The sequence below is a fragment of the Calonectris borealis genome, chromosome Z (assembly GCF_964195595.1).
Source record: "Calonectris borealis chromosome Z, bCalBor7.hap1.2, whole genome shotgun sequence".
NCBI classification, from domain to species: domain Eukaryota; kingdom Metazoa; phylum Chordata; class Aves; order Procellariiformes; family Procellariidae; genus Calonectris; species Calonectris borealis.
In genome coordinates, this window is record NC_134352.1 from 83,183,044 (window position 1) to 83,195,397 (window position 12,354).

The 12,354-nt window shown below is 43.1% G+C and overlaps 1 protein-coding gene across 5 annotated transcripts in view; it reads right to left on the bottom strand.

Annotated features, from left to right (window-relative positions):
* Positions 1 to 662: 662 nt before the first annotated feature.
* Positions 663 to 12,354, bottom strand: part of LOC142075951 (E3 SUMO-protein ligase PIAS2) — a 32,554-nt gene continuing 20,862 nt past the window's right edge. The window contains exons 8-14 of one of the 5 annotated variants that reach the window (XM_075138141.1): positions 11,941 to 12,014; positions 10,884 to 11,044; positions 9,291 to 9,424; positions 8,674 to 8,845; positions 6,278 to 6,417; positions 4,437 to 4,474; positions 663 to 2,726 (exon numbers count right to left, since the gene is read on the bottom strand). In XM_075138141.1, the coding sequence (XP_074994242.1) occupies positions 2,646 to 2,726; positions 4,437 to 4,474; positions 6,278 to 6,417; positions 8,674 to 8,845; positions 9,291 to 9,424; positions 10,884 to 11,044; positions 11,941 to 12,014 (800 nt within the window). In that variant the 3' untranslated portion in view covers positions 663 to 2,645. Of the gene's footprint in view, positions 3,722 to 4,436; positions 4,475 to 4,886; positions 4,964 to 5,711; positions 5,793 to 6,277; positions 6,418 to 8,673; positions 8,846 to 9,290; positions 9,425 to 10,883; positions 11,045 to 11,940; positions 12,015 to 12,354 lie in introns of those variants that run through there. The other 4 variants (XM_075138140.1, XM_075138142.1, XM_075138143.1 and 1 more) reach the window with 4 other exon arrangements.

Genomic DNA, 12,354 nt, shown 5'->3' on the forward strand with positions numbered 1-12,354 from the left:
CAATGGACAGGTTTGCTTAGAGCAGGGCTGGAGTGGTACAGGCCTCAATTAAGTTGCAACCCCCAGTCCCCTCTCCACCCACCACTGCTTAAGTAAATTCTTTGTTGTCAAGAAGGCGTATCAAACGGGTGAGGTGACTGCACTGCAGTACTCCAGCCCCTCGATACGCATCATCCGCAAACTCAAGTGAATTAAAGATTTGGGCATTACACAAGCCTAGTAATTACCTACTGCCTGTACATCAGCATTGCAGGAAAACTACATCGTTCACCTGAACGCTTACCTCACAGCGCAGCCCGTGACAATCCAGCTCTCTCCCAAACGGGCAAGGCTCAAATGCCTACAGTCTGCATTTGACATTGCTGTCATGGGCCTAGAAGGTTTAAAGCTAAATGCAGCTGCAAAATCCCTGCCCAAAACAGCTGGAGAACACAACCACGCTTCAGCCCTGATAAGTAACTACTAACAGGGCACAATAATTAACTCAACAAAATTTCAGCCATATTTTATAGTACCAGGAACGGTTTAGAGCACGTCCTAAAAACAGCACTCACCCTTACTTGACTTTTCTGATGTACATACGAGATGTTTACATCCCTTCAGCAACTGCCTGAGTCACACTTCAGTTTTAAGAGTACAAACAGCATCTTCAGCAACAGATACCAGTTTTAAACACTTTATTCAGAATGACTCTGGAACCTCTCTCCACATTCTATTCATAGTTCAAGTCACTGTGCAATTGTGATGCAGAAAGCACTGATCTGCTGCAGGCCATTAGGAAAAAAACTTCATGAGTAGCATGGCTTTATTGGAAATAAATCATGCTAAAAACTGATCCTTAACAGGTACAAAAAATTCAACAGAGAAGGAAAGGAGAAGAAGGACTGGATGCAATATTAAGACCAACACACGAACTCAAGACTGCTGTGAAAGATCATACAAAAAAGGCAATGAGGAGTAGTAATGCAGTGTTCAAGGTGGGAGTACAGGGCAGACAAGAGTTACAATACATCCTGCTTCAATATTTCTTATCCATGTACTTTGTTTAAATACTGTAACAGTAATGGAAGGCAAAAAGCACCACTAAAGAAATAAGAAAAAACACAAAAATAGGAAAAAGTGAAAGCTGGTAATTAGGGAAGGAATAATCTCAAGTACAGTTGCTCAACAGAAACACAACACTTGGGAGAGCTGCTCTGTCAACATATATAGACAATACCATTATTCCAGCTCTATGGGAATGACTTGATTTTCCTGGTCTGTGACCTCTTCCCCATACAGTACTGCTCAGGTTATCCTTAGAGGTGTGGGGAGACACCGCATACACACAACAAAGCGGCAGATTCATCAGAGGGGTAAAGCAGGAGGAGGTTATTCCCATCAAATTAGAAAAGCCATGACTAGGAGGCCATGTAACATGGGACAAAGCATCATTAAGCCCTAAACACGTAATTCCAGTTAGGTGGGAACACTGGGCAGCTACAGCTTTTATCTTCCAAAAAGGCAAGCCTCCCCCATGGCAAGTCAGAGCACAGTATTCCCAAGCAGAACACAGCAGCTACTGAAGTGACAGAAGCCATGAGCAAGAAATCCTAGAAAATAATCCTGCACTGGAGAAAGTAACACCTATTTTGTCTCCTTACAGCAGCCATAGAAAGCATGCACTTCACTTGATCATCTGGTGAGGGGTGGCAGTTTCAAAGAGGGCCACTGAGGACTTGATAATCTAAATTTGAGTTTAAAGGCTTTTTTTTTTTTAATCACCTCTTAAAATCATCAAACCAGAAATTCAACTGTAGTAGCTCAACTGTGCATGGTTTGGAGGTTTTGGTGCTGGGGAGGTGTCCTAGTTCTGACGTGACAGCACAGAGATTGTGTGATGCAGAGTTTGCATAGATAGTTTGTCCCCTCCCCAGCCCAAAGAACATTAAGAGGAAGAAGTCACAGCTTAGGATTTTGTTGCATTTGTGAAAAACATGAAATTGGGAAAAAAAATTAAAAAAAAAAAAAAAGTAAAAACCACATTTACAGAGGCTTCCCCTACATCCCCGGGGAAGTGGGACACAAGAGACATACAACATACTCATGGCTATTTCACAAAGCTTCATTGTCTTAAATGAAGTTTATTACAGGCCCCAGTGAAAATATTAAAAATTCACCAATGCATACACTTCTGCACCTTTGTCCAGGTTGTTGTTGTTCTAGAGTGGTTAAGTGCCTTTTTTATTAAAAAAGTTTTTGTTTGTTTTTACATTATTGCTGTGTTTTACAACAAAATTAAAAACCATTTGTGGAATCCACCCAGCAACAAAAAGTCAGTTTCCCCAGAACAAGCCGAAAGCGTAAAAGCATGTTCTGAAGGGGCCTTTTCTATACCAGCTATTTAATGAGCAAGGAAAAAAAAAAAATAATCTATCTCTTCTGTTCCTAGTGTAGATGAATTTACTCCATTTTCCAGAAGGCAAATCCTTTCAATAAATATCAGAATAACTTCCGAGATGCTGAAGTTCCAGAGATACAAGCAGCAGCTCTGTGCAGTTTCTCCTGGAGTCCCATGCTGCCCCTTGTTTCAGTCCAGCGAGATGATGTCGGGAGCGCTGCCGCCGCTGCTGGTTATCACTCCCGTCTCGCTCCTGCTGGAGGAGCTAACGTGCGTGCTGCTCTCGTGGTGACTGGTGGAGGTGATGATGCTGCCAGGCGTGCTGCTTGTTAAGGTTGAGGTGAGACTATCCAAAAACATAGGAGGACAGTACTGCTTGAAACAAACAACGAAGAATGAAGAGACTAACTGCACAAGGGAAATGTATGCTCTGAAGATACATCTTCCCTACAACAAGCACAAAACACATTACTAGCAGAACCTCATTAACACATGCAGAGCAAGAACCGGAGTTCTGCAAACCAGCAAGTAAGCAAGCAGAGGTGGTAGCCACGAGCCCTTCTCCCTCATCCTCCCATTTTTAGTTTTTTTTCTTACTAACTGGTTAGCTTGCGCATTTACTAGCACATTAAGAAACACTGTCAGAACCACATGATGATCACAAAAAAAACCCCTTAGCATTTGGAGAATGTTCGCTGCCCAACTGCGTATTTCGGGCTCCTTTCATCACCAAAGGTAGCAGAATGCTTTTTGCTACTTCGATGGAGGTTAGAATAATTTCATCCCCTCAAGTGGCAGCAGCTGTACTAATAAGCATTTCCATAGCATGTACCTGCAGTGATACATGCGGGTATCTAAACATTTTAGCAGTGATAAATGAGCCCTGATCAAGTCTGATTAAGAAAAATTACTAAGTTGATTTCAATTTCCTGAAGGGGAAGACAAGCCTTCTCAAAGCAGAGCTAAACGTTTTAAGCATTTAGAAACAGAACAAGGTTGCCAGGTGTCAAAGAGGATAAGAAACCCCCACATGCGCGCGCACACACGTCGTTCAACACATCTTACTTTCTCTTACCCCAGGGATTCCAATCTTGGGCATATGTTTGGAACTGAGCCTGAACTGTTTGAACTGTCCAAAGTGGACACTTCATAGCAGCATACCTGCTTCCAGTCTCCCACATGAACAAACTTCCGTTATTCCCACTTTTGGCAGTTCAGATCTCAAGGTCAGGCACAGAGTATTGCAAGATGCAGTAAGTGGAAAGAAAAGGAGGCAGTTCATCCTTTGTTTTTAAGGCACCAGAAAGTCAACTCCACAGTAGAGTCTATTACTGTTGTCTTCTAGTGACAGAGAAATGAAACAGAGGGTCTGCTTCAGATCCTCTTGTCTTAGGGAGCCGATATTCCCCCACATTTCGAGGCTGTAGCCTGTCTGTGTAAGAATCTAGTTACAGTAAGAGTCATCCTCCCCGACTGTGTAAAGTTTAAGTTTCCAGGGAAGGAAAAGCACCGCCTAGTTGCTTTTGACCTACAAAATTGCCATATAATCCAAAGCCAATGGGGTTTAGGTGTTACATAGAGGGATTTATTATAAAAGTGTTCAGTCATGCGCCCATCAAATTAATGAAGATATTTTCTTTAAAACTTCATCTCCTACTAATATCAAAACCAACAGAAACAGCAATCAGTGAAGTATATTTACAGAGCTTAATCTGGCCGACAGATACTCGGTATGAACTACGAGCGTGAGGTACGCGATGGGTGTATTCAAGCTAGTGCTGCGCAGGTATCCGCTTCAGAAAGGTAAACTACCCATAAAGAGCGAGGTTCCATGCCTGGGTTTGTCATAGTGAGGCTAAACTGAATCCTCCCTTAACGCATCTTCGTCACTACCTCTTGTTGGGAAAATGGATTTTCCTGGTCTGAGGTTAGGTCTAAGCAGGGGGACTGCAAACGCGGTACGGATGGATGACGACAGCACCCTGATAGTTAATCAAGCAGTATGTCACAAAAAACCAGACTTGGAAATTAACCCCATAGCAGTTCAGAAACATACCTGTGAATCAACTGGGATGAGTGAAAGAAAATCCAGACCTAGAAAGAAGAGAAGGATAATAAATTGATGAGTCTTTCTTTTATTCATACACAACAAATGTAAGGAACTTTTTGTGGTCGTAGAACAGATTTTGCAATTGTTAAACAGTTTCTAAATGGAATATACCACTGTGACACCACTCTCAACGACTACTTCAGGCAGCAGCAAAACGAGTTATCTAGTACAAGTGGCTCTTTTTAAGAATGAGAATGACATAATGATGTATTATTCACTGGATATTGCAGGGTGGTTCAATGTGGTTGCTTAGATGGAGGTTGCCATTTGGAGCTGTTGGTTCATAATGCAAGTTTCACTGCATATTGTACCTGACTTGGCCAAACTGGGACATGAAGAGTGTCATCACATTAAAGATGCTGGAATGAAGTAAAGTCACAACATGCACAAGTCCAAAAACAAGCAGCAGGTCTCTTCCTCCACCCACGGGCAGCCAATAAGGAAACATTTCTAATATCATCCCCGTTTTGTGTCTAGACAAATAAAAGGAACGAAGAAGAGGAAACTACAAGTAGTTCAACGTATATCCTCCAAGAGCAGTGACAACTAGCGTCCGTCTTATACACCATTAGCGTGTAAGCATTTAGGGCAAGATGTTTAAAATTATGAAACCAATGAGAAATTCAGCCTTTTTTGTTTTGTTTCTAAATATTGGCCTTGTGTTTGCTATGTCAACAGAAAGAAATGGTAAACTCACTCCCTCCCTCTTCCCTCACCTCCAAATCTGTTCTGGCCAGCGGCATCTCTCCTCCTCTTCTCCGTTAGAGAAAAATTTTGAAGGAGACTTAAGCTCGGCTGCTTTTACAGAATTGACAGCTGCTTTTGTTCTTGCACGTTCTAGAACTTCAGTTGATAGAGACGGACAACAGTTCTAGACTTCCATTCTCTCCGCTTACTCTCCTATCCAATTTGGGAAGACACCGATTTCTTAACAAGGGAGAAGTGGAGGGAGGGAGCAGTAAGGGAACCAAAATGGACAGAGAAACAAGGGGAATGATATCCATCCCATTGCCAAACTGCTGCTGAAAGAAGAGGAAAAAACCCAGAGATGTTGCAGGGGAGAAATGGAGACAGGCAATGGAGGGGGGAGAGGGAAGTAGAGGAGGCCAATGTGACACCTGTCACCACAAGTCACCACTTCCTGGGCTCTGGGTGCGTTACAGCTGGCAAAAAGAACCCCCAGAGTCCCTATATACAGTGTTCTTTTCAAGGAGCCAGGATAGAAAACAATCAGTATCCCCACCTTTTGTCTGATATTTAGCAGCAGTGTTGAAGAATACATCATAGGCATTTAGGGTATGTCTAGGTAAAGAAAGTCAATAGAGGTCAGCTTACATATTGTAGCTCACCTTAACCTTTTTCATACAGTCTAGACAGAGCACCACTAGAATCAGCTAGCAGAATATCTCTACATCTAGGGCTGGGATGAGCCAGTGCCATCACACATCTATAACTTAAATAAGCAGCTACTCTCCCTCGCATCTACAACACATAACAACCAGATGTTTACACAAAGTCTAACTGAATATAGCGAGAAGTGTTTCTGGCTGCTGTTCCAAAGCGCCAGTTTGTACCCCAGAAGCGATGTTTTTCACATCACTGTTGCGAAGTGCAATCTGAAACTGGAAAGACAGCCTGTACTGGACCTGTCTAGACATCACATCAGTGCAATACTGCATATAGTCTTGTTCCATTAAAAAAAAAAAGTTGATCAATTCTCCAGTTTTTACCCACCCCACAAATTAATAAGGCTGTCAGAATACACATTAAAAATAGCCACCACCTACCTGGCAAGTCTGATGAAATACTGGATATTGGTGGATGATGGAATGGTACTGGGTAGTCTGTTAATGAAGGAGGAATAGCAGCAGCATCGACCGTTGTCACGCTGGGCACTCTGACAGTAGATGGCTGATACATGAGAACCCTGTTTTAAACAGCATGGGAAATTACAAACAACCTGGCCGTTAGTTACAGAAGAGAAATCATGCACCGCTGTGCACTCTCATTCACAAGGTCACTATGTTACAACACAACTATAGCGTGGCTACTCACTACACAGTATTCCACTCTAATTTCCTCTTTCATAACAGTCTTCATAATAACATGACCGTATCTTGGCTCTCAACAGCAGCTGTGACATAAGAGCAAGTTGGCATTAAAACAAAGTAGAGTGCTGGAGTCATTTATAACAGTCTACCATTCAGAGACAGAAATGGACATCTGTATCTGTGGAGCGCCCTGGGAGGGACGTGCAGGTAGCCAGAGCCAGGAGGAGAGCACTCGTTTCAGTTTCTCCACGTAACTGTTCCTCGGTGCTAACTGTCACGCCAAGAGCACGACTGACCATTATTCGGCCCCTGGAGCACAGATTACACACGTGCGAGTTAAATATCAAGCCCATCTTTACTCACAGCCTGAGCCCAAGCTAAGTTCAGCTCTCCAGGAGCATGCAACCAGTTAAAACCCTTCTGCATCCCCACCCTCTGCCTGATTACTTCGCAACACTGTTAAAGATGACACCACAGGTGTTCAGGCACCAGCCACGTGCATAAAATATTTCATAAACTCCAAGGCAGGTGAAAACACCAAGAGTCCTGCATCCCAGCTGCTCTGCATCCCCGCCTCCAGCCCACCAGCCGTGAGTGCTACCCACTCACGTCTTCCCAGACTGCTGCGTTGGTGCATTTATGCTACTTCTGGTTTCAGAAGCTTGGATTTCAGACCCTCCCTTCTCCAGCACCTCTTACACTTTAGCCTATGTCGCTTCTGCCTATAGGAAGGCACTCCACAGTTTTGCCAACCCTAGCATTCAGGCAACATTGTTTACAGGAAATAAGCTATTCCCCAAAAGCCTGGCTTTGACTTGAAGAATGAAAATATGCCATTTCCATACCCAAACAGTAAGGAAAATACATTGGTCACAGATAGACAAGAAAACTCAGTCCTTCTACAATTATGGTTGCAGGTAGCCATCTCAGACAAACACAGGAACATGGAAGGAAGTCTTGTGCCTTCTGAAACTTCATTAAGAGGTGTATTTGTAGCTATTTTTTCTTATAAGAATAAGAAAGTCTCTCGCAGAACTCCTCCACAATCCTCACAAAAAGCAAAAGCATTTCAGTATCACTGCTGAAAGTTGTTGAAGATGACCAACTATTTGCTCACCAAAGACCACACATTCCAGAGACACAGTACACCTGCTCGCTACTTCAAGAGCTGGCAAAACACAAGGGGTTTGTTTTTATTACTATTATTTTAGTACAAGACATAAGCCACTACGCTGAGAGACACAGACACACACCTCATGCATGCAGCAACACTAACTAATAAGCCATTACGAAAAGCTGACGTTTGGAATCATCTCGTGGAGCAGCAACTGCTGGTGAGCCTAACCCATGCCCCTCTCTTCCTGCAGGTCTCCTGCGCCCTACGGGCTGAGAGCAAGAACTTTACGGAAGCCACAAACAGTAACTGCAGCCGAGTCGCACAGATTGGGACAGACAGAAGGCGGCACAACAGTAAAGCAGCTGGTTAAGCCTGCCGCTGAAGTCAGGCATGACTACAAAGACGGAGCAGTTGACAGAGGACTTGGGAAGTGGTCGGTTGCGCTAGCCAAGGTGCAGGACTGACTGATAACCACGGCCAACAACAGCGTCCAAGGCATTCCAGAGTTTAACAGAGAGATGGAGGAAGAGCTTGTCTTGATTCAAAAGAGCACAGCACCTCCCTTCCAAGACTGACAGGATGGATGAAACACGCAACGCCGCCTAGTTTCCTGGGCACCAGAGCAGATTAGATAAAGGGTGTAACAGACAGCGAGAGAAAAGCCTTTAAGATGACACTAACTTAGCAAGAATGCATAAAGCTCCTCCACTTGGCATAATCTGCTTTCTCAGGAGAATCCTGTCCATTAGCTTAATCAGTTTCCTTTTCTATGGAGAAATATCCCTGCAAACACAGCAACAGTCAGCGCAAGTCTTTTGTGAGATGTAAAACTATTTAATAGTGTTTTGCCTGTACAAAGGTACCGTATCAATACAACCTTCTGCAAGGAGAGGCCTAGAAATTCTCCTCTGGAAGTGTGGAGCTGGATCCCGAAGAGAAATTACAAGTCCGTTTGTCTACACATCAGTTTATCTGAGACATTACAGAATAACAACTAACTTTAAAATTGACAAACCCTTTGGTTGGGCTTCCTTGTGTTTCAGACATAAATATGCACTTCCTTTTGGCAGGAGGATCTTCCTCTTCATCAGAAGAGCTTTCTATTGTCAAGTCAATAACATCAACTTTCTTCTTGTTTACCTCACTGGCCACCGTCACAGAACACGGTTTGCTAACAACACTGGAACCTAAACAAGAAAATAAAACATCATTGTTTTTTAAAGGCTGTTGACATCAGCAGTTTCTATTTGCAACAGAACCAGGAACTCAAATCCTGTTTTAGTTCATCTTCCTGGCCACTACAGAGAATGTTACAGCCCAGGAGATATTTTATTAGTATTCTGTATCACGTTGGGAATATTAAAGCACAAGCTTTAATATTTACTTACCAGTTTCAGGACCTAAAACAAGAGCAACCTTTCGTTTTCTTAACTGCTATTATAAAGAGCAAAGACAAAGCCCAAAAATGCACACTTTTAGAGATACAACCCTTCCTTTTTAGTTTAAATGACAAGAAGGTTGGAAGTATTAAGCCCCCAGAAAACAAACATCAACACCCATACGCATTATCCAAGCTATAACTAAGTCTCCAAGACTCTCTGTGGTTTGCAACCAGTACCCAGATACACGTACTTTCTATTTTGGTGCACTGTGGACTTGAGACTTTCACAGCTTCTTTCTTTGGCCTCATGGGGCACCAGGAGCCATCTTCTTGGAATTTGATCTCATCCACATCTGAACATTCATTAAGAATTTCCATAAAGAGCCTGAAAAAATAAAGTTGAGCGGTTTCATTTTTGATTCCAAGCAAGATTTTTTATTCTAAGTGAGAAGGAAACACAGTTGAAAAGCTAATTATGATCACCTTTGACCCACTGCACGTACTCTCTCCCTAGTTCGTCTTACCCGAGAGCCTTTAATTACAGCCTTCACAGACATCCAGACATCAAAACCTAAAAAAGTATCCCAACCTACCCAAATTCCACTCCAACATTACTGCAATTCATAGATTTCCATACAGAAGCAGACATCATAATCCTTTGAATCAAGTTTGACATTTGTTTATGAGTTAAAGTATAAAATTTAAGTTAATAGCTTCAGAGATAGGCTCAGGTAAAAGGGAGACCTATCCTTAGATGTCACATTTGGATTTCTCCAGACGAAATAGCTGCTGGAGGGCAGGAGGGCTCTGCAGAGGGACCTGGACAGGCTGGATCGATGGGCCGAGGCCAACTGTATGAGGTTCAACAAGGCCAAGTGCCAGGTCCTGCACTTCGGCCACAACAACCCCAGGCAACGCTGCAGGCTTGGGGAGGAGTGGCTGGAAAGCTGCCCAGAGGAAAAGGACCTGGGGGTGCTGGTTGACAGCCGGCTGAACGTGAGCCGGCCGTGTGCCCAGGTGGCCAAGAAGGCCAATGGCATCCTGGCCTGTATCAGAACTAGTGTGGCCAGCAGGAGCAGGGAGGTGATCGTGCCCCTGTACTCGGCACTGGTGAGGCCGCAGCTCGAATCCTGTGTTCAGTTTTGGGCCCCTCACTACAAGAAGGACATGGAGGTGCTGGAGCGTGTCCAGAGAAGGACAACGAAGCTGGTGAAGGGCCTGGAGAACAAGTCTTATGAGGAGCGGCTGAGGGAACTGGGGTTGTTTAGTCTGGAGAAGAGGAGGCTGAGGGGAGACCTCATCACGCTCTACAACTACCTGAAAGGAGGTTGTAGCGAGGTGGGTGTTGGTCTCTTCTGCCAAGTAATCAGCGATAGGACGAGAGGAAATGGCCTCAAGTTGCACCAAGGGAAGTTTAGATTGGACATTAGGAAAAATTTCTTTACTGAAAGAGTGGTCAGGCCTTGGAACAGGCTGCCCAGGGAAGTGGTGGAGTCACCATCCCTGGAGGTATTTAAAAGATGTGTAGATGTGGTGCTTAGGGACACGGTTTAGTGGTGGACTTGGTAGTGCTAGGTTAAAGGTTGGACTCAATGATCTTAAAGGTCTTTTCCAACCTAAACAATTCTATAATTCTCTTCTATGATAAATATACTGAGGCTCAAGAGTTTGATGATGCAGTTACTTGGGATTAGAAACTAACAGTCTAATGGTTCCTCCTAGCCTAAAGTATTTTTACAAAGAAAATAGTATGAAATGGCTAAACCTCAAGTCACAATAGTAGCTATCAAGTACATCATGAAAAATTTTAAGTAATTGTGTGATCCGCAAACCCAGTCTCTTACCCATCTAATATTAGGCTCTCATAAGCTGCCTTTTTGTCACAGACAGGGCAGATCCAGGTAGGCTTCTTTTCATTCATTTGAAGATAAAGAGCAGCATCAAAACATTGCAGGTGTGTGCAAGTAACAGCCCGGCATGGGATTGTCAGTCTCATTTTTCCCAGCTGCAGGAGATGCATTTAAAGAGTGTCAGAACAGAAGACAGTGAAGTAGACCTGGTGGTTAACAACCAAATCAGAGGCAGTCGGTGAAGTAACTGTCTCTTCTCACTACAGAGGTGCCCAGTGCTAAGGTCGCTGCAGGCAAATCCACCCTATCAAAGCACGTACGGTGCACTTAAAGGAACAATAAAGCCATCCTCAAAGTCTTCACTGAGTGGAAAACAGTCTGAAACATTTCTAATGGACCTGCATCAATATTATTTCTAGGATTTTATTTTTATTAAAAGACCTACTGAAGCACCCGCTTTATCATTTTCTTTTAGCCAAATATTTCAAGCGTTTTTGTGAGCTCCAGTTACGTTAGACTCGGAATGGCATTATACCCATTTTAACATATGGCTTAACAGACCAGTCACTAACACAAGGCCAGTTTCTACCTGGGAAGAGAAACCCCAAGGGAGCATTTACCTCATTACACAGTGGTCAATTTTTTTGTTTGTTATAGTAGCTGGCAGTATAAGCAATACTACCAAGATGAGGAGATCCAAAGTTTTATTTATCACTGTGCCCTTTAATTATTCTCTCACCCTGCCCAATTAGTCTCAACACCTCAATATACAAGATTACTCCTTTTAAAGGCCTCACTATACACACGAGTAGCAACTTGATTCTGACTGCATTACAACTGAAGCATTCACAGTTCCAAACCATAGTTGGTTGAACGCTGCTACAATCAGGTGCTTGTAGATGCACCCTTCTCCCCGCTATTTTATATTAATGAATCACTTACAAACCAAAAGCCAGTGAAGTTCCTAAAGCAGGGCCTTCTAAAAGCAGCCCAACTCTGCACTAAAGACGAATGCACAAATCTGTACATGGTAATTTCCAGCCGTACTTACAGGACACATCAGAGATACCCGCAGACTGGTTGTGGCAATCTCACTATCAGGATCTGCAGTTAGTTTTTCTTTAACTATTAAAATAAATTAAGAAGTTATACAGAGACATCATTATTTAAAATGCTAACCTTGATTCGCCAGTACATGTACTTTAATTCCAGCTAAAACAATTAAGCATCTAGGAAACTAGTTCATAGCAATATCAAACAACAATAGTTTCACTATTTATAAGTGACTGGCAAACACTGTGCATCACAAGATTGTTTGATGTGCAGCAGAGCACTAACAGCCACAATGGATAGTAGAGCAAGCTCAACCAACATGTGAAGCGATAAATAAAATAATCATCAGTGAGTGAGGTACAAAGACAATCAACGTCACACGCAAGTGAGGAGAACCCATATTTAGGACATC